The 23,769-nt window shown below is 35.4% G+C and overlaps 1 protein-coding gene across 1 annotated transcript in view; it reads left to right on the top strand.

Moving 5' to 3' along the window:
- Positions 1-23,769, top strand: part of LOC121378064 — a 293,865-nt gene that overhangs the window by 16,108 nt on the left and 253,988 nt on the right. The window contains exons 4-5 of the mRNA XM_041506164.1: positions 4,274-4,430; positions 19,182-19,319. Coding sequence (XP_041362098.1) covers positions 4,274-4,430; positions 19,182-19,319 — 295 coding nt within the window. The remainder of the gene's footprint in view (positions 1-4,273; positions 4,431-19,181; positions 19,320-23,769) is intronic.

The raw sequence follows: 23,769 nt of genomic DNA, 5'->3' as shown, positions 1-23,769 counted from the left end.
TTCGTTTTTATAAAGGCGGTGTAAATATTATTTAAATTTGGCATCCAAGATATATACTAGTTGTAATGCTAAACACAACTTCTCTGGAGGTGTGTGTGTGTGTGTGTGTGTGTGTGTGCTGGGGGGGGGGGGGGTTCTAATCTTTTATTAAGAATTACTGAATAAACAAGTGACATGAAGTAAAAATAATCAGTTACAAATTAAATCCACAAATGATGACAAAATATCAGGACGACAGTGAATGGGCACAAAAGACGGAACAACCGTTCTAATCACGTGACATATTTGGCACCAAATAAGTTATTTTTTTGCAGGCGGGTATTGCTGACATGATAAAAAATAAAATAAATGTTTTTATTGCAGAAATAAAATATAACTTTTCTTGTATGTATCAAAAAGACAACAAAAAAAAGGACTGGTATTGGACATAATAAATCAAAAAGACTGGTATTGGTATATATTTGTTCAGGGTTGAAAATTAACATGAAAACCATGGTCGCCAGTATAGGGCCAGTTGAAGAAAAATCTTACTGGCCCTTCGCAAATTCAACTAGCCCTCCAATTTAACTAGAATGTTCTTTGTTAAATAATAACATGTACAATAATAATCATATATATAGTCCATTTGCATCGAGGAAACAGATGAATTGGCATGTAACTTCATAATGAATAAAGTTAAAATTCATAGTAGAAAACATATTAAGTTTTAAACCCATACCAACCCAAATCACATTTAAAGAGAACAAAAAAATAGTCCAGTATAAATAAAAGTTACTTTAAAAGTTACCATTAAATGATGCAGATTAAATATAATTTTTAATACAGGGATAGAAAAAAAACAACTAGAATAGCCAAGGTATGCAGCTTCACTTGCATTGTCTCTGAAGTAATAGATTATGCAGTACAAAGAGACTAAAGGTAGAACTGCGTGTGTTTTAGTATATTAGTCTGGGAATGACAGTCTTCTTTGTGCACTGTGAGAACTCTCCAGTAAAGGATCTCCTTGGGAGTGGCTGTCCTCCTAAAGACAAGGCACTAGATAAAGATTCATGGAATCATCCACTATTTTGCCAAATACCCAATCGACTGCATTGTACAGAGATACAGCCCTGATCTCGTATTACGATTTTTGTCATTCAGATTACGTTGGATTTATCCTATGCCGTTTTATAAATATATATTGTTTTTATTTACACTGAATGTTTTACCCCCAAAAATGTTATTTCAGATAATATGGGTTTACAATTTAATAAATTAATATGAATTTTATCTTTAGCCTACATGCCAGTTAACTGACTTTTGAAATAATCCATGTAGTAATGGAACATTTCATTGTTAGTGTGAGTTAAAAGTACATGTTAAAATTTGATTTTGTCCCAAAATAATATAAGCTAATTAAATATGATTAATACATTGAATAATGTCAAAAAGTAGGTCTATACTACATGTAAATAATTATGGCGTATCCAGTCCATTAATCCAACAACTTCAAAAAACAAAAAAACAACAACCCCAAAACGTGTTTGCAATACGTTTTGAGCTATATTTTTTTAAAGCCTCGGACCAAAATCTCAGAAGCTGAGGCTGAGTCTGGTAAGTGTGGCATTGTCAAAATATAGAACATGTTCTATAATGTTGTCTGATGCCAGTTCTGTAGTTCGCGCAAGCACAATGTGTTTTTTCACATTCGATTCAGTTTCAGTGCGTTAATTTTTCACCTGGTACCATATTCACCAAATTCTAAAATCAATGGTCTCCCAACGGACTACCTTTGTAAAATTCATAGTCGCCCATAGCCAATAAAGGTCACTACGGGCAAGGAGGCGACTGCTAATTTTCAACCCTGTTGAGGTAGTAGATGGTACAATGTATCTTGTGTACATATGCAAGGTAAGAACATACCATTAGTAATGTAAATGTCTTTAAAAATCCATGTAAAATGCCTATAATCATGATAACTGTTCCACAATTTCTTATAAAACTCCTATATTTGACCTGAAAATTCCTATAAAACCTATATTTTGGTATGCAAATTCCTATATTTCCTATATTTTAAGTAGCTGGGAGGCCTGATATATATAAGAATTGTTTCTCATTTTTTAGGAATTTATCAATGTATAAAAGTCACAAATGTAGTATAAAATCGCATAGTATAAAATCGTACTACGTGATTTTATACTACATTTGTGACTTTTATACATCGATAAATTCCTAAAAAATGAGAAACAATTCTTATAATTACAAACAGTACAAGAAGTGTACCATAAAACACTCAAAAATAATTTCTTTCGTTCTTACCATCAACCGTGTTATGTAAATAAGCGTAGGAATACATGTATACATACTATTGGAAATTGTCCGTCTAAAAATAAAAATAAGTATTGAATCAACAAAAACAGTGTATATATCTTTATTTTAACTTATATATATATATATATTGGGCTTCTCGCCCATCCAGCTTAAAACGATCACCGAACTGGGTCATTGGGCTTCTCGCCCATCCAGCTAAAAATAGTTCCAATCGATCTTGGTCTTCCGTGATGACGTATTTTTATGAGGTTTTTGGAAGGATAAGGCTTGGACGTCAGCCAATCAGAATACAGTAAATGGTATAAATTCGGAAAGTTTGTAATTATATATATATGCCAGAGTGTAAAATGAGTATGGCGCCATACCTAAATGTTTGGTAGATTTTATTTTTTTAAGTTAACCTTTTGACAAAATTAATGACTCTTATCATTACTGTATTATTTTCTTAAGCCTAACATTAAACTTAACCAATTTTCTTTCTGGGGGAGGCCCTCCATACCCCTGTTGACTGGTTGCATTCAATTCCATAGTGCCATATACCCAAACATTTCTTTCTGGCAGAAACACTGTATATTGTTTTTTGGGGGTGTGGGTGGGGTGGGTGGGGAGTGTTTGTTTTGTTTTTTGGCTATAAAATGCAAGATTTGATCATTGTGAAGACTGCATTCAATGAGAGTGCTCACCTAGCTCCATTTCAGGAGAGTGATCTTCAGCTCGCCTTGATTTGATGATAGTGAAGACTGCATTCAATGAGAGTGCTCACCTAGCTCCATTTCAGGAGGGTGATCTTCAGCTCGCCTTGATTTGATGATAGTGAAGACTGCATTCAATGAGAGTGCTCACCTAGCTCCATTTCAGGAGGGTGATCTTCAGCTCGCCTTGATTTGATGATAGTGAAGACTGCATTCAATGAGAGTGCTCACCTAGCTCCATTTCAGGAGAGTGATCTTCAGCTCGCCTTGATTTGATGATAGTGAAGACTGCATTCAATGAGAGTGCTCACCTAGCTCCATTTCAGGAGGGTGATCTTCAGCTCGCCTTGATTTGATGATGGTGAAGACTGCATTCAATGCGAGTGCTCACCTAGCTCCATTTCAGGAGAGTGATCTTCAGCTCGCCTTGATTTGATGATAGTGAAGACTGCATTCAATGAGAGTGCTCACCTAGCTCCATTTCAGGAGAGTGATCTTCAGCTCGCCTTGATTTGATGATAGTGAAGACTGCATTCAATGAGAGTGCTCACCTAGCTCCATTTCAGGAGGGTGATCTTCAGCTCGCCTTGATTTGATGATAGTGAAGACTGCATTCAATGAGAGTGCTCACCTAGCTCCATTTCAGGAGAGTGATCTTCAGCTCGCCTTGATTTGATGATAGTGAAGACTGTATTCAATGAGAGTGCTCACCTAGCTCCATTTCAGGAGGGTGATCTTCAGCTCATCTTGATTTGATGATAGTGAAGACTGCATTCAATGAGAGTGCTCACCTAGCTCCATTTCAGGAGGGTGATCTTCAGCTCGCCTTGATTTGATCACTGTGAAGACTGCATTCAATGAAAGTGCTCACCTAGCTCCATTTCAGGAGGGTGATCTTCAGCTCGCCTTGATTTGATGATAGTGAAGACTGCATTCAATGAGAGTGCTCACCTAGCTCCATTTCAGGAGGGTGATCTTCAGCTCATCTTGATTTGATTATAGTGAAGACTGCATTCAATGAGAATGCTCGCCTAGCATCATTTTAGGAGAGTGATCTTCAGCTCGCCTCGATTTTGCTCTTGGTGAGGTATGAGCGATAAGCAATTCATTTAACTGCCACAAGGTCACTCTTTGGATGAGCATGTATCTGTTGGATCAATTACAGTAGATTGTTGGTAATGTTCACTGCATTCAAGTGTCTTTAAGTATACATATATGGAAAATATTTTGTGATGGCAATTTGTATGCTGGCCTGTTCATTTATTTTTCAGACATTTACTGGCCTGACAGCTGAAGACATTGAGAATGGTCAATTCAAAAAGCATGTGTTTCCATATCCAGTCGATGCTAAGAAATTGAAGATTTACTTTAAACTAAGACTTGCACAGAAACGTGTTTGCATGAAAATTGAGTTCTTACAGAACTGTGGTAAATACCGTATTTTCCCATGTATTATGCAAACTTTAAAAAAGAAAATACGGGTTAAAAATGGGAATGCGCACTATACATAGCAATAGAAAATACTATCTTTTAAAAATGTCCAGCGATCACCCATAAAAAATCGCTGATGGGTAGTTAACAGTACTTTACAGGTTATTCAACTAAACGCCAAAACCCTCTTAAAAATCACTTTTCACTTGTGGTGGTCGTAATAAATGCAAAATAAATCTACAACAGTATCCATACCTCGCCAAAAAGTGCACAAATATGACAAAACTGGACCGTAAATATTTTAAATTTCCATGAGATTTAATTCGGCCATTTCCGTCAAACTGGAAATATGCCACACTACTATAAATTTTGAAATCTCGCGCATTCACGTTAGCCACGAGAACCAAATGTAATATGCTATATTTTTGTTTTCATTTATTTATTAGTCATTTACAGTGTATGGGTATATAATTTTGTTTTGACTTATGCATGTGCAGGTCTGCGCAATTTAAAAACTTACAAAACCTAATAGGGGTTAGGCCAAAAAAAATTGCATAAGCTATTTTGCTTTGCATAACCTGTTTTTTTTTCTTTATAATATATTTTTTTTATAACTTAATTTTGAGAAACGAGAGTGGCAATGGTAAGTAAAAAGTATATGTATACAAATGTTTAAGAGATTTAAAAAAAAAAATAATGATTAGGACTATTGTAATAAATTATATGGCCTATTATATAAAACACATCATCATGTGTGCATAACTACGTGTGAATAAATAAGAATTCACTGCAAGGCAATCTCTTGCCATTAATTTTATAATATTAGTCTTTTATGTGTATATAATGTCATGACATTCAGTTGTGAGTGGGAGACTCGGTGCCATCTTCCTATTCTGAGGAACAGTGGATACTGTCAGTGTCATTATCACTGAGACTGTCGTCGTCACTGTCACTGGCACTGTCCGATTTGGAATTACAGTCACTGTGACTCTGGTTTACCCCGGTTGCTGATCCAGTTCGAGATTTTAATGACCATCACAATAACGCCAGTTTTGATTGGTTAAATTCGGCTATAACACCTTCTAACAACCAGTGGGAATGCACCTATTTCGCAAGATATTTATACAAACTTGACTGGTTACGTTATGTGCTACGAAAAAGCACTGTGTCGGGAACAAGTCTAATGTTTGTACTCGCAATAAAACTATTTTGGTACTTTGCCGGGACTAATCATTCAGTAAATTTTACACAAACGGTAAATCGGTTATGCCAAATAAAATGGCATAACCGATGCACAAATGAAACGGTTGTTCGTGCAATTTGTGCAGGCCTTATGTGTGAGTCTGTGACATGTAAGTACTAGGCTATGTTTAATGTGACATGCAGACTTTTGTTTTTGAAAAACCCAGGAGTGCTAAAAATCGCACTCCTCAAAATGCTTATGAGGGGAGTGAAAATCACACTCCTCAAAATGCAGAGGGAAAAATCGCACCCCTCAAATTAATCAGAATTAGAGCCAAGAGACCGAGAATAATTGCACCCATGAACATGATTAAGTTTGAGGAGTAATGATTTCTAAATTAAATATCTTAAGGGTTAATGTTTTGTTTTTTCAAAATAAGTGTCCTAATTTAACTAATATGATGGTTGTTCTCAAAGATGAAGGAATGGGCCATTGCAGTCTTAAACAAGAAAAAGAAACACCATGAACACAACATTTATAGATTTTTTTAATGTATTACCCGGTATATGCATATCATGTTGCATTAAAATTCTGAATCATGATAATCTGTTGAATATTTATGAATAAGGAATTGAAACTGATTTGTTTGTGCTTATTCTGTTTTATTTAATACAAGTACAATAATTTTAGTTTTCATTGCAGAATGATATGATTTCTTCATGCACACAAACCTGTGAACTGAATGTGAATTGACATTGTAATAACTGGTATTGTTATTAAGAATTCTAACTGTAAAATGTCCCATAAAACACTCACAAAAAATAATGTCAGTAGGCCTATTTGTAAATTATTTAAACTAAAAAAATTAAAAGTGTATCAACCACATGGCACAGGGTTATCACATTTATCATGATGTACATGTTATGTACCTGAAAATTCTATATTTAAAAAATAATAATAATAATGTCATAACAGAAAAAATGTCAACATATATTGCTTTCTACCCAAATCTTACTACAATGTTATATAAATATATATTTAAACAAACAGGATTAACTTTCATTGTCGGTGTATTATAGTTAACACATCATTTATTAACAGCAACCCATCAAAAACAAAACACCCCCCCCCCCCCCTCCCACCAAAACCAACAAAACTACCCTAATGTAAATTTAATTCTAAAATATACATGCTTTATACTCTGTAAATTAGAATTACTAAGTTGAAATTAAATCGGTGTATGTTTGTTTCAAGTGCCAGTCAACCAATTACAACTTCTAGAAATCTGACTATACCAAGGTCAATGTCCTTGGCTTTTAATCACGTGGCAGTATCGTGAAACAGAAAGTAGAAATGTCTGGAGTACGTCGCTATGCAATTATAAACTAAAACAAAACCTGCTTTACTAAATTTGTTTTTTGTTGGTGTACGCATTTACTGTGATATCAACATGTATAAACATTATACACATCATAGAATAATTGGACAACGCACCTATTATTTGTCCTGTACGTGATCGAAACGACGACAGTGTAAAATAAATGTTGCGATCATTACCTGCATTGTACGAAATTAAACAAAACAAAACTGACGAGATCTTAATAATAAGTGAACTCCTAGCTGATTGCCTCAGTGTAAATTTTTAGATAACCAACCAATCATGTTTCAATTTATAAAATGTATTCTAGGAAGTTCATTGTGAACAGAATGGAAAGGTTTGTGGCATTTTGGATTGGATTCAATAAACAATTAAAATGGCAGTTAAAAAAAAAATACAAGTGTGATTTGTTCAATTTAGGGGCGCGTTATTTTGCGCCCGTCAGATTGAGTTGACGGGGTTCACGGGTGTGATAGCGCTTACGCCCGTCAAAAACGAAAGTCTGGACATGTAGGTCTATGTACCAAAGTACCTAATTTAAGTTTTGTTTCTTGAATATACCGCTGCTTTCGCTTTCCGTTAATTTTGGTGACCGGGGGAAAATGGTACATCTTGCATTCACCGTCAGTTTTGTGGTTAAAAAAATGATGTGCATTATATTGTGGTTCATGTTTTTTTCTTGGAATAAACGTTCAAAGTGGGGGTGCGCATTATACACCGGTGCGCATAATACATGGAAAAATATGGTATATGTTTGTTTGGGTATGTACTTCAGGATCCACATGAAAATTGAGTTCTATCAGGCACCAGAGAAATGTGGTAAATATATGTTTTTTGGTTATGTACTTCAAGATCCACATGAAAATCCAAGGTTTCTTACCTGATCAATAACATAGAAATGTAAACTGTCTTAATTGGCCATTTTTGGGGTCGAAGGAGGGATTACATAAAAAATTATTAAAGGTTAATTGGGTCCTTTCAGCTGCTTTGTACTCTGCTAAGTGGCTATTTCCAGTGTTGTCATTAAGAATAAAAATAAATGGAGAAAATCAAATTATAGAATTACCAAATTAATGATTTTGTTCCTCCATGTGTTAAGGAAGCTTCCCACCAAATTTACTTGGAAATGGCCTAGTAATTGTGAAGAAGTTACAGTATAATTGCATTTTTAAATACAAATACTAAACTTAATTTACCCCACCTCAGGCACAAACAGGCAGGACTTTAGATGGGTGTTCCCAAAATAAGTATGCCTAAATTCAGTACAAACATTCTAACTTCAAAACTTTTCACCTCAAAACCAGTGGAATGTTAAGCTGTATTATATTAAAATGACTTGAAATTCATGTTTCAATATGTACAACTGTTTACTGTACTAAAAAGACCTGATTTGCTCAGAACAGACCAACAGCCTGTTGTGCTCAAATTAGTGAGATGTAAAGCCTTGACAAGGAACACAATGCAGTGTTCTCGCTGGGTGAAAATTAAAAGGTATCAGCTGCGTAATCACCCCCCCCCCCTTCAGAAAAATACAGTGAAAAAAAACATTTAAAAAAGGGGGGGAAAATACAATAAAAGAAAAATAACTTTGTGGAAATACCTACCCCTTATTTTGTCCCTAGATACCTGGTAAAAAAAAAAAAGTAGTACAATGTACAAACTGACTCATCTTTTATGTAATTCAACCGGAGATATTGTCAGTCTGACATTCACGGGCATTCGTTTTGGTGAACCGATCAAAGTTTAATATTATTATTTTAATAAAGATTTCTATCTATCTGAAAGATAATTAATTTGTTTTGTTAAAGGTAGGGTCAACTCAAACAAGAGCCTTAAGTGTTGGAAAGATGCATACCCGGACCACCAACACATACTGACACTTTAAAAATTAACAAATGAAAAACGCGTAATTTTAGAGTTAATAAAAAAACATGATTATTCCTGCTAACTGGGGGCAGCCATTTTGTTTTGTTTTTGTGACGTCCGGTGGTATAGCTTGGGGCGAAGTGACATCAGCTCCGTCATCTCCTCTATGCACAGAGTAAACAAATACGCTCAAATTTACGACAAGGCACTTTGCTTTCATCAACCTGACTTGTAAAACAACATAAATGACTTAATAGTATAATAAACTATTTAACTAAATATTTTCCAATTTGCATCAATAGAACAAAATGGAGTTATAGTATTTTTCTTTTTTAAAAAACCAAAGAAAAATGCATATTATAAGGCCTATTGGTAGGGTACGTTCGAGCAAAAATGACCACTCACGATACCCAGGTGATACTTTTCTTTTCTTTGGGACGACGTTGGTCAGTTTTGTGATTTTAGATGGGAAAGTTTACTTAATCAAGGGTTTTACAGAATTACTTACAGCAATAAAGCAGGACGATTTGACGGGTATCCGTGCGGTTATCACACAATACCCTGCGATCTTATTAAAAGAGGCACGTCTTTTTAGTGTGTCTATACACAATGTCTGGGGACCGTCTAAATATACACCTGCCAATCAGGAGCCACAGGTACAGGCCACAGAAAGAAAAGACCAATTAACCAAGAAAACACTCCGGTTATTATTTCAGTACATGGGTTAATTTATGTACAAAACATAATACAGTTATTTCAACACTTTGACAATGGTGGTTTATTTTGTATTGAAAAATAATATATAATTGTTGTTGGCTTACTAGGATGGCTATTATTATAGAACATTGTGATGCATCCGCAAAAATCAGGTATGTTTTTTTCTTCAGTTCTAAGGCTCATTCCTGACGTGACACGTTAGGATTACATAACCACCAGCTCGCCAGAGGGCGTATTCACTGGGATGGTACAAAATGGCTCCGCCCGTTATATATAATAGCCGTCACATTTAACTGTTTTATTAATTAACTATACGATTATACTTGTTGATATTAAGCAATAATGTGCATTATATATTGTTGAATATGCATACCAGGCCAAATGCCTTAATTGTCCCCTCCTTTAAGAGATGCCTTAACCTTCTGAGTACTGCTGCAGGCGAGATATCTCGCCCGACGTCACGCCAGTCGACATACTGTACACTGTATACAGTGCATTCCCCAATTCATATTTCCCGCTGTTTTGCACACGGCACTCACCGGAAACGAAATCAATATGCTCTAGTGGTGTTGTTAAACAAAAGAAACTTTACCTGTTAAGTGGTATATTTTAATCTGCAAAAAGCATTCAGTTGGTAGATAAATGTGTCTTTTTAGGATTCTGCAGGAATTGTCAAAACTATGTAATGTAGATTAATAGATATATCACTGTTGTGAGGTATAGATTATTAGACTCCATCATATGTGGTCATTGTGGGATGAAAAAGTACACCCGAGGTGGTGGAAATTTCCACTTAGGATGAGGCTTGCCCGCATATGATGGAGTCTTTTTTGTTTGACCATTTTATCATAAATAAACGACACTATCATATTTATCATGTTTGTTAATGTGTTAAATAAAATTTAACACTACAAATTATCAAGATAGCTTTTATAATGAAGGCTTTAAGAGCAAACTATTAATTTAAAACTGTCTACTGACCTCACGTCACAATCTCACATTAATGTGGCATCATATATTAGCAACGACGTCAACAAGTGTGTGTAATATTCCATGTAGGATAGAAATTTCTTATGTAGCTTTCTTTCATGGGATAGCTCTGTCCTGTATACCTCATAGAGGGATGATGTTCCACGATCACGGAAAAACGGACGAAATCGCAGAATTTAGTAACTGAAACAGAATTCGCGATTTAAAAAAAATAACCTTCAAAAGTTCTTTTTCTGGTTCAAGCACCATAATAAATCTTTTTGGTAGTTTTAAGATTCAGTGTTGATAATATATGCATAGTGTTTTTGTATGCGAGAACTTTCATGGAGTGCACTGTATGCCTAAATACTTTCAGAACCGTTAATTCTCGCAAGTTATGCTTAATTGCCGTTAGCTTGCAACAAAGCATGTGACTGTTTACCCGTGTCACTTTACACTGTGAAATTTAACTTGAAATATAAAAATAAACATGTACTTTAAAATACAATTTTAGAATGTTGATTATATAATAAGATTTCTAGTACGTTCATTTTCAATATTTTTCAATAATACTTATTACGATTCATAAGCATAGCCAGTTTACACGATGCTTTCGTTGGAAAACGTAATTTCGTAAAACTTCGGACGTATTCGTTGATCTGTACGGAAGTATTTAACATGTATAGTCCGTTCCACGGGGAACGCCTTTTTTCATGCTATGGAATTTACAACAAGTTATTTATTTCCAAACCGATTGTTTTCTAAATTGCACACAAAAATAGCATTTTACTTTTCTTCTTACCGGTTTATTCTAGTAGCACATGTAGGACGTGCTACGGTCCCCGCGATTCAGGGGGTTCCGCAGTGATGTATACATTTATTTTTCCCAGGTCAATTTTCCCCTCTCCCCAAGGGGGTTGCAAAATATATATCTTGGGATTTGGGCCCCGCTGTTATTAGTGCTTAGTTTTGGTTCACTACCATTGGCCTACACGTATATCCAGCTTGACCTGACCTCATTTGAATATGTAATTTGTGCACACGGCACGCTACAGAGAAACGTACATGTGTAATCGAGTGAGTACTAGTAATTCTTACGTGTGCACTTTTTTTTTAGTTCACGCTTTGTAATCATACTGGAACAAATAAAATGTTATCATGTATTTATTTATATACAATACATTACCAAAGTTCTTGTTCATATTTTCGTGAAAATAGCGGGGTTTGTCAATGGTGTGTTTTGTTTATGAAACTTACTAATAATCCAGTAGAAGTAATGAAACTGAAAGCCACACAATCAACAATTATTTATTGTTTGAATTTAAGGGAGAATGGATCTCTTAAATGCAAACAATAATTAACCATAATTAAGTTTGTGGCTTTATTTTAACAGCGGCTTATTTAAAGGTGCGATTTATGTATGGACGAAGGTCGGAACTTTGTCTAAATCAAGTGGTGTGGTTTATACACGAGTTCATGTAATAGTCCAGAAAATATGGTACATCACTTTTTTGTCTTTATTAGTGGCAAGTAAACATTACTTGACTTCTTGTTTTTTAAAGTTTGTTTCAACAAAATTGTTTACAGGTATTTAAAAAATACCAATAGCAAACGAACACAGAGCTGGAACAATAAAACATAAATGGATATAGTTATTAATAATAAAATATGACACTAATTGAACATACAAAAACAGATAAAAACGGAATTTGCAAAAATCGGAAACGGAATATGGAAAAATGTGAAATGGAAAATCATTCCCTCTAATAGTATTTTGTGGAGAGCATCAACTTTTGGAGGTTTCAGCGACGGCAGGATGCAGAGGAAATCGCGATGACAGCACATAGAGAAAATCCAAACCCTCGACGGGAAAAAGTGGCACACCCTTGAAGATAGGGTAGCGTACGTTTGAAGACTATACTGGACAGCAGTTACCTAGTTGATGTACGAGCATACATGTATGTTTGAAGCTTGTGGTTAAAAACATTATTAACTGTTGAACAGTGTTGATCGTGCCAGACGTTTTGTGTGTTGTAGTCCTTGTTAAAGCTGCTACATGTGATAACACATATTTCACATATTAATTACTAATATACTGATGTTTCTGAACAAGAACATGAAATAAATGCAGTAATCCAGATAATATAATGACTTGAATTGATACACTACATTCATAGGTTTATGGAGTTTGTTTATTTTTGAAGCTAAATTAACGTTAAAGGTCAACATTTATCAAAAACGTAATTCACTATTGTTTGGTGTCTACATATATCTTTTACAATATATATGAAGTATCAATAAAAAATTTTTTTTTTAATGTACCCGTTTTTAATATATTCGCAATAAAAAGTCCTGTTTTTCCAAAATGTGCTTGCCAAAATGCCTGTGAACTTGAAGAGCCAAGTCATGTGACCCCGTGACGTGCTAACCGGCATAGCATGAAAGCGTGATTCGAAGCCTTTCAGAGATTTTACTGGGAAGGTGGAACACGTGTATTTTTAAAACGCGAAAATTTTATTAAATTGAATTGAATTGTATGGATGGAATATTCTTTTGGGATATTTTTCAAATGTAAAATATGGTGATTGGATGTTTGGATGTAGCAAAGCAACAGTTTTTCCAAACTTTAAACAAACCGACAATCACAGGGTTTGCATGGAAGTGGTTCTTAAACAACCTGTGCGTAATGGAAAGGACCATTACGATGGGATAGGATCTGAGGTGACCACTTCATCCCTGGGGATTACGACAATTATTTAAGGTGGTGGATAAATATGACACCTATTTTTTTATTTTTTTTAAACATATCTGTTCCAAGCCTGTATCCCCACCGGCACATGTTCTACGATTGCGCATGATACAGCAAACAAGAAACCACGATGAGCACTAGCTAAACTAGAGCTCAAAAGGGGGAGGGGGAGGAGGCGAGGAGGGTACCAGAGCAAGGGCGGCAGTGTAAAATATAGTGGTACGACTCTTCTTTCAAATCAGTTGAGAAAATGTTCATAGATACAACAAATATAACCCACAAAAGTGCCTCTTTGAAAAGTGTTACGCCATGCTCCGTCCCGCAGTAGCGTAGGGAGAGGGCCTACGGGAACCCACCCCCACCCCCATCAAACTTTAAAACAAAAAAACTATTAAATTTTATAAAATCATATATACACGTGTGGGTTCTCTCCCCCATCCATCCCAATGTAAAATCTTGCCTATGCCAGTGGAGGGTACCAAGCCTTGAATGATAAAAATATGGGGCTTGTATTTCATAATACACACACACACACATACACACACAAAATATATATATACACACACACACACACACACACACACACACACACACACACAGAGTGGACTTAGGATGCACATTCAAGAACAAAAGAACCTTTCATGTGGTAATTAGCTCTGTCTACGCCGGCACGCGATCTTGCCCCTATACAGTCTGCCAGTGGTCACCTTTTTACAAAGACTGTAGATCCCGAGTTATTAGGACACCACAAAAAGTGTTATGAAATAATCGCGCCTCTTTGAATGCTTAACAAACAATGAACAACACCTGTAGTAATGGGCGTATAGGTAGCAAGATAAATCGTATTATTATTTGTATGTGTTCATACCTGTATTGCATCATACTGATCTGTCTAAGACAATAAATTCAGATCCCGATTTTATGTGATATTAATCAGTAAAATAATGTTATTTATTCTGCTTGTTGTTTTAAATGTGTTCCGATCTGAACACATTTTTTATTACAGTCAATTGTTAATATCCCACTTTCAAAAGTTGGGTCAGAACTTAATTGTGTCCTGCTTTTCACAGGTAGGTAGGTAACTGGGTTAACGTGCTTATATACCACTTCCTCACCAATCGAGGTACCATTAGAGTAGATGTACAAATGTGTTAAGACCAAAATGTCGAAACTAGCGCCTGTTAAGAATCAGCTGTTTTTCGAACAATCATTCTCTGCTGTCGGCATGTTGACCTACTAACAGAACACCTGATGCTACATCACAGATCTGATGTGGGTCAAATCGACTGAGCAGTGGGTTGTTTTCCTCCATGTAAACTTGTGTAATTCAGGATTATGATAACTCCAGATATCAACACGATCAAGCTCCCCAATGGTCTCTAATACTTTGTCACATGCTTTTGGGTTATTAATATTTATATAGTTGTACGTATCGATATCAGGGTTTAACACTAGATTCCAATCACCACCAAATATACAATGTTTATTACTAAGTGTTATTTATCAATATTGCAACACTACGGGATTGGCTACTATAAGAATTAAAAATACGTTGAAATCCCCATTCAGTGCAAATAATATAGGCTCTTTTTCTTTTGTAAAATGGGTATCCTGAAGAAACAGATTGAAAATTGTTTTGATCTAAGGAAATTAAAAACATCCTTCCTTTTTTTAACATCCGCTAGTCTCCAGCAATTCATTGAGTAACAAGTAAATCCTCTATCCATTATCAAAAGTGGTTCTAAAATATAGTATACAAATCAAATAGTAAATTACTTTCCACTCATTACACAGAACACTTAAAAACAAGGTGATATACACGTGTTTCATAATACACTTTTTTAAAACAAATACGCGCACATACAAATTGCCAACATAAGATTCCTAATACACATCTAAAAAATAAAAACATCCCTATAGGGTCAGAGGGACACGTCTTGGAATTCATTTATGCCCCAAGCCCTGTTACATTACTTGATAAATTGACAAAAGCAACTGAATACAAAACAAACAAACGAAACAAACAAAATATATCTCGCAACAGCAGTATTGATTTTGTTCAATCTAATTAAAATTAGCTCCACTATTACATGTGGATCTAACAGCAGCCAGTTGGAGCTCATGTCCACCAATCAAAACCTTACTTGCAGAATCATGCCAGTGATTTGAAAATAATTTGAAAATATTCCGAATTATCCTGAGGGTATACGATATGTTTAATGTGAATTACGAATGCCTTATTTAGACCAGTATAACTAACTTTAATCGGATTGCTAACAACACTGCGTAGTCTCCAATGTTCAGGTAACAGTTCGTCTGTAAATAATAATTTACATATTGACCAATCACACTTCGCCTTTTATAACGTTATTTGGGAGCATACAAATTCTAAAAATATCGGGCGAGTCTATTTTAGTGGCCGCAGTACAGCGAACCATACCAATATGTACGGGATGGGTTATCAGTCTTCAATTTTACATTAAAAATTATTTATTTATTTATTAAAAACCCCCAACTAAATCAAACTTCAGTTTTACATTACAATTAAAGTATTTATTTTATAAAATAAAACATGTTTTAAGGCACACCAAACATGTCATATACCCTCAGGATAATTCGGAATGTTTTCAAATTATTTTTAAATCACTGGCATGATTCTGCAAGTAAGGTTTTGATTGGTGGACATGAGCTCCAACTAGCTGATGTTAGATCCACATGTAATAGTGGAGCTAATTTTAATTAAATTGGATTTTGTTTTACAGTAGTCACAGAAAAGATAGTTATGGTGGTATTTTTTATTAAATATTATAGAATATATATGTGGTGTGCACAAAAACAATAAATAAAAAACCCCAACAACAAATCATAAATTAATTTTGAGATAATAAAAAAAATCAATAAAGTTTGGAAGATTTATAAGATATTTTTCATTGAACCAGCACCTATTTCAACAGATCCCGCCTACTATTTACTTTGAAATCATTTGTAAAGAACAAACAAATAAATAAATAAACTAATTAATTAATTTAAATCGTATAAAGCAATAAAGCAAAAAAAAAAAAAATTAGATAAATAAATATTATTAAAGTGTACACGCAGTCCGTATAATGTAGTTTGTTAAATTGCAGTATATATTACACAAACACCTATACGAACATATACACAAACTAGATATACCTAATTACACAAACATCTGTTCATGCATATTTACATATATACACATACATATATAAACGTAATACATACAAAGACGCCAAAAAAAAGAAAAAAAAAAGTTGGAGCAAACGTTAAGAATAGAAAATAAATTCATAATAATGATAAATAATTGATAGATTTTAATATCGAGAAGAGCCAGTCTCCCTACGTGCAACAATATCCCGATTAAATCTAAATGTTTGGGGGCATTATTTCACAGAACATACTTCATGTTTTTCAGTACTTAATTGCAAATGTAAATCGACCTTCGTGTAAAATGAACGGGTAAGGTGAAGTTAGATTTCATTAGCCCTACGTCATAATCATGACAAGTTAGATTTCATTAGTCCTACGCCATAATCGTGATGGTGTGATACACGAATGTATTAATTTTTTCTGATTTATTAATAGTTTTTAACAAATAAATTGTGCTCGATAACTTAAAAATACAAGGCTGCAGCTCCTCCCCTTCTGTTGTTTACCAATCATGCACTATTTAATAATATTTGCGGAGTAACAGAGCTCATGTTTACTTTGAGCCCAGCCACGGCTGTTTGCGAGAGACTTTTCTCAGCTATGAACAGGGTAAAAAAACATCCCAGAGAAGTGTTTTAGGGCAGAGAATGTTAAATAATATACTCATAATAATGACACGTGGGCAAAAATCCCTAAAAGAATGGCTTACAAGTGGAAAGGGTTCTCGCCACATCCACGACCACTTAAGACATACACATACATCGACATAATAATTATATTGAGATGAACAAGTGGACACCACCAAACAAATAACAAAGTTTAAATCAACAAATGGACACTATTTAAAAATTAAAGTTTAAATCAACAAATAGAGAAGACAGTGGATACTACTGGACAGACATATACATTGAGTACTTCCTGGATAAGTGTTGCAAAATTCTTTGTGCATGTGCAATCAAACCAATTACTTTCAATATTATTACATTATTAAGCACTGTATTAAATTAAAGAGGAGTAACACAAATGGTTACCTTAAGAAGTATGGGAAGTGGAAAAATATATGGGGCAAGTGAATATCTGATTGGCACTTGCCCTGTGGTAAGTAATGTTTTTAAAAAATATTTGAACCCTTGCTTTAGAGGAAAATTGAATGTAATGTGTAAACTGAATCGGTCAGAATCTTTTGACCTATGGGGGTGGAACTCGATCAGAAAATAGATCCTCTGAGGAGGTTTGATCCTGTGCCCCACATGCAGACTACAATATGTGGTTTATGCTACTAATGGGAGTGTTATGATGACAAAGCTCCAAGTGGTCATAAGTGGCTAAAAATTAATTCTCAAACAACTATAAAAGACATGACACAATGAGCATGTGTAAATTTTAGTTCTTTATTTTAAAGAAAAGTGTAAATAGTTTGTAATAGTCTTTCAAAGGTGCGGGATGTAGCCAGGTGGTAAAACGCTTACTTGATGGTCGGTCGGTCTGGGATCAATCCCCATCGGTGGGCCCATTGGGCTATTCCTCATTCCAGCCAGTGCACCATGACTGGTATATTGAAGACTGTGGTATGTGTTATCCTTTCTGTGAGATGGTGCATATAAAAGATCCCTTGCTACTAATGGACACATGTAGCATGTTTTCTCTGTGACTATATGTCAAAATTGCCAAATGTTTGACATTCAATAGCCGATGATTAATAAATCAATGTGCTCTAGTGGTGTCGTTAAACAAAACAAACTTTAAACAAACTTTTTAGTCTTTCAATAAAAGAATCTCACACTTCAGTGTGCCACATATTAAGGTTAACCTTTTGATATAAAGTAATGTTAAAACAAACAAAGATGTCAAATATTAGATGATTACATTACGTTTGTTTTCATTTCCACTACAGGCTTTTTAGACTTTACCTACATGTATATTCAAAGCTTTTCAGACTTAGGTTTGTTAAAAGACAATTCTTCCCTTGTTGGTGTGAGCACTGCTGCACAATGGCCACATCCATGTGATATTTAGGAGATAACCATATAGAGTTTTTATATTTGTGGGTGTTATTGTCTATTTGATCCCGCAAATGTCATTGTTGACCGAAGGCGTTTGCAGAACTAACTGTATATTTGGTATTTCTTGAAAAAAATACCTGGCTACAGTTTAACTGTAGACACTTGAATCATTAACTTAACCTGTTCCAATTGCTAATGACGTCACTTTCTAATGACGTCGTTAGCTTTCCGGGTGTTATTTTCATTTGATCCCGGGAAAAGGAATGTAATTAACCAATCACAATACAGAACACACTTGCCATCAGTTTACAAATGTAAACAAACTGTTTGTGAAATAACGTTTCATATTGTTATTTTTTCGAGAAGAATGCATGAAACTCAAGGCAAGTATGGATGTAAGATAAATCAATAATGTGGATAGAGATGGAATATTAAAAAACAAATGGGAAGCAAACAGCTGCTTGTCAAATTGATTGTCAGAAAGTATATTGGGCATTTTTACCAGCATAATTTGCCACCAGCCTCACGCCAATTTCGAGCCTCGAATATTGTTTGAACATGTTTAGACAAATTTCCTTTAGGTTAGCAAATTGAATTGCTACAAGGTAAACACATCTTAAACATGGTAATTCTTGATTTGGCACATATATCACAAAATACATTCACCCTGTTTGAATTTTTTTTTTTTTTTTTTTTTTTTTTATATTTGCAGGTCGACCACTTACGGAAGAAAATAAATGTGACAATGCAGGTTGTGAACAAATGTGTGTGAAAAAAAATCATACATTCCATTGCACATGTCCAGAGAACAAAGTACTATGGCTTGATGGATTACGTTGTGTAGATAGAGGTATTGTTATAATCTTCAGATATATACTCCTAAAAAAAAGAAACTTTACATTGGTAAAAGTAATGCTATCGGATTATTTTTACAGAATCAAAAACATCGTAAAGACAAGTAAGTGAGCGAATGGTGATGCAAAAACACTAGAAAACATGTTCGATTCGCATAAACGTAGCCATAGTCAACATTTGAACTGAAACGTAAAAACGCAACCCTCAGAGAAGCATGTGCATCATGAAGTTCTGTAACTTTACATGCCAAGCCCTCTGTTGGTGGGGCATAAAACCCACATCCGAATCTATTGGGATTCACATGAAATAATTCAAAAAATTTTATTATATGTAATAATTAGAACTGTGACAGTCTGGTTCTCAAGCTTCAGTGAGAACTAGCTTCTAAAGTGTAGCATGTTGTGGGTCATCAAGACAGTTCTGGCCTCAAGCTTCTAAGGTGTAGCATGTAGTGGGTTATCAAGACCGGTCTGGCCTCGAGCTTCTAAAGTGTAGCATGTTGTGGGTCATCAAGACAGTTCTGGCCTCAAGCTTCTAAAGTGTAGCATGTAGTGGGTTATGATGTGGGTTATCAAGACCGGTCTAGCCTCAAGCTTCTAAAGTGTAGCATGTAGTGGGTTATGATGTGGGTTATGTAGTGGATTATGTAGTGGGTTATTAAGACTGGTCTGGCCTCAAGTCAGTCATTTATTAACCAGTTTCTGTGAACCAAAGAAGCCCCAAAAGAGAACAGAAAGTAAAGTGAAAGGTCAATATTACTTTGCCAAAATTCGTAGTATGTTGTTTTCTTACGTTGGTTTGCTGAAAAACTTGATTTTAATAAAATGATCTGCTCTTTGTCAGTGTAACTTCTGCAGTAACATCCATACAGAAGTCAATAAACAGTATAAAATTCAAAATAAGTGCACAATGTGTGTTAATGTTCCCACTTAAAGAGCGTGAAAAAACGCACCAATCGCAAAGCACCAGACTTGATGTTGCACGTGCGAAGGGTGTGATTTAAAATTGAATACTTAGTTTGTGCGTACGTTGTTTGTTACTGGAACACTAAATCTGAACTTTTCAACAATGCGATGTCTCCAACATCAGGAATGTCTTAGGGAATTGTGGCCCATAAATTTAATGTGTCTCAATCAGTCATTAGTCCAATGTGGGCCTGATATTGAGAAACGAGAAATGTGGCTGATCAGGATGGCCAAGGCATCGAGGTCAATCAGCCGATCAGATTGCAAGAGAACTGTTACAGACTGCATAGAAGTAACATCCACACATGTCGACCCTACGTTACCCAACATTTGACTGCGAGGCTCATTGTTGCCAGGTGTCAATGGTATACACATTGTAGACATTGGGCTTACAGGCATTGGGCTTGGATAATGTTTTCAGACCAGTCCAGATTCACACTAGAAGACTTCTATGATTAACGCCAATGTTCATCCTCATGACCGATTTGGAGGAGGGTCTGTTATGGTGTCACCATGACTGCCAGAACCCAGCTGCATATTGTTCATGGGAGGGACACTGGGCAGTACTACCGTGATAACATCCTTGCACTGATCGTTCCTAAACAAAAATTACAAGCTTTTTAAATAGCTGGTAACTATATTGCGACACGGTTGTACAAGCATATCTTACAAGGTAGTAACTACCGCGTTTCGAGCTAGTATTTGGAACCTTTTACAACCATGCAACTAGCTTGTTGCATGCTTGCGACGAGCTACCCGCACGCTTACGATGAGCTACTTGCAAGCTTGCGATGAGCTTTCCGGAAGCTTGTGACGAGCTTCCAACATGCTTACGATGAGCTACTTGCAAGCTTGCAATGAGCTTCCCACATGCTTGCGACGAGGTACCTGCAAACGTGCGATGAGCTTCCCGCATGCTTGTGACTAGCTACCTGCAAGCTTGTGCCATCATCAGCAGCGGCCATCTTGTATCATTTCTAATTCTACAAAAAACCAACAATGATCAGTATTAAAAGTGAAAAACAAGAACTGTTAAAACAAAAAGTAGATGCTACATGTAGTCAGATACATACAAAGTTAGTTTTCTTGTATGATAGACATTTTCCGTGTATGTGGGGTAATCTTGACTGAACTAATATCCTAAGAAAACTGCTGATCCTATATTCTTCTTCTTTTAGGTTATATTCCTCTACTGTCTGGAGATCCACACAGTGGTGCATGTACAGTCATTTGTTTGTTTCTTCTTGTTTTTTGTTTTCTCCTGTTCCACCAAGTAGGATTCAACTGGCCTCAGATTGACAGAGATCTTTTATACTTCTTAAGTTCTACTAGCCAGGTTTCAACGAAACTTGGTTCAAACAATGCTCGCATGGCCTTCACAAAATTTAGTTTTTTTCAGGCCAATTCAAAACCCAAGATTGCCTCCCTGGCCTCTGATTGACTGAGACATTCTTTACTTCTTCTCAAGGTCCACCAGGCAGGTTTCAATATAACTCAGTCCAAATGATCCTCTCATGGCACTTGCTAAGTATTGCTATTTTTTGGTCTGATTTAAAATCCAAGATGGCCACCCTTGCTCAGACATTTTCAACATCTCAGATTCCACCAGGCAAATTTCAACTAAACATTGCCCAAGTCATCCTCTCATAGCCATGCATATATTGTAATTTGTGGGGCCAATTGAAAATCCAATAATTACAAGATGATCCAGTTTTTACCAGATTACGTCATCATGCATATGTATTAATATTAATTTTGTTTTAATTATTATTGTAAATACCATCTAAATCTGTTACATGTATTGGTTGTTTAGCCACTGTTCCCATTGAATTTTATAAATTATATGAGAAGTTATGAATTAAAAAAAATAACCATGAAAATGATTTGGACTTAGGTTTTTTTCTGTTCAATTTCAACTATACAAACTAAGCCTTTTTGTGTGGAGCCTTGCGCAACATGTCAGAAGTGTAGACATGCTTCCATGCAGCAAACTTGCAGAAATGAAAACATGCTTGTGAGAATCTTGCACAATTGAAGACATGCATGCACATAGCTTGCAGAAATGAAAACATTATTGTGAGAAGCTTGCACAGTTGAAGATATGCATGCAGCAAGCTTGCAGAAATGAAAACATGCTTGCGGGAAGCTTCCACATTTGAAGATATGCATGCAGCAAGCTTGCGCATGCTTACAGAAATGAAAACATGTGACAAGCTTGCAGAATTACTGATTACCTTACGCAAGCTAAATTTTAGCTTGCAAATATCTTTCATTGCTTGTACTATCTTGTAACAACCATACCTTGCAACAACCTAGCTGTAAGGATGCATTTTTGTTTGGGTTGTGCCCTTCGCACGTCGGGCTGGGTGTGATTTTGTCTTTCAAGACGACAATGTCGTGCTCACGGAATCTACTGGTCACTTCATACATGCAGCAACAGAATATCACCACACTTCCAGTGAGCACATGTGGGACATCATCAGACAACATCTCCGAGAATGTCGGCGTTTTCCAACCAACTTGGTTGAATTAGGCACTGCTCTCCAAGAGGAATGGGACAGGATCCCCCAAAATGTTATTGAACTTTTAATCAGGAGCATGCCATGCCAGATTCGTGCATGCTTGAACGAACTGCAGGGGTTTTGCCCATTACTAATGCAATTATTGACCACATGAAATTGACAAGCATCACCCCTGTGTCTCCTCCGAACCTACCTCACTATCCTGGCTAGAATCTTTAATGCCAATCCCTTGTCATACGAGTGCTTGTGTTTTACCATTAATTATTATTACAATAAATATTAATACATCTCTGTTACATTGTGTTATATTTGAATATTCACTACTTATTTTGAACATTATATTACTGTAACGTATTTCACAATATCTTCATTCAACAATAATAAAGAAGGAAAGAATATCTATCTGATCATCAGACGTAAACTGGCATGTACTGGGTTTGTATCAATGTACCAGCTCCCACTCTAAGTGAGTTTCAGTGGCTCGGTGGGAAGTTTTACAGTGACCTCTCTCACTAACAAATATATATATAGCCATTAAACCGCTGTTCTGGACAGATATATGTAGTTGAAATGTGTGCTGAGAACAGTTTACCATTACCTCAATTGAATAGGCTACATGCTTGAAAACTAAGTTCAATTATATAAGATCATGAACCACCCTACCCCCTTTTTTTTTTATAGTAAAATAATTATGTGGAACTGGACATCATTCTATAATCATTGGTTATTAATTCCAATAAAAAGCAAAGATAATTTATATGAACTATTATCCTGTTCAATTACTTAGACCCAAAGTTTTTTGCAAATGTTACGTTTATTTCCTATTCAATATTTGTTTTCTTTGCATTTACATGAAAACAAACCCAAACCCCAACAGGTTTTATATACAAATCATCATATAAAATGCACGAAGTTGACTTTATTCCACTTTTTAAAAATCTCTGTGTGTTCGGAATGC

Source organism: Gigantopelta aegis, chromosome 7 (assembly GCF_016097555.1).
Source record: "Gigantopelta aegis isolate Gae_Host chromosome 7, Gae_host_genome, whole genome shotgun sequence".
NCBI lineage: Eukaryota > Metazoa > Mollusca > Gastropoda > Neomphalida > Peltospiridae > Gigantopelta > Gigantopelta aegis.
Note: the sequence above shows the minus strand (reverse complement) of the source record. Positions and strands in the feature narration are given on the sequence as shown.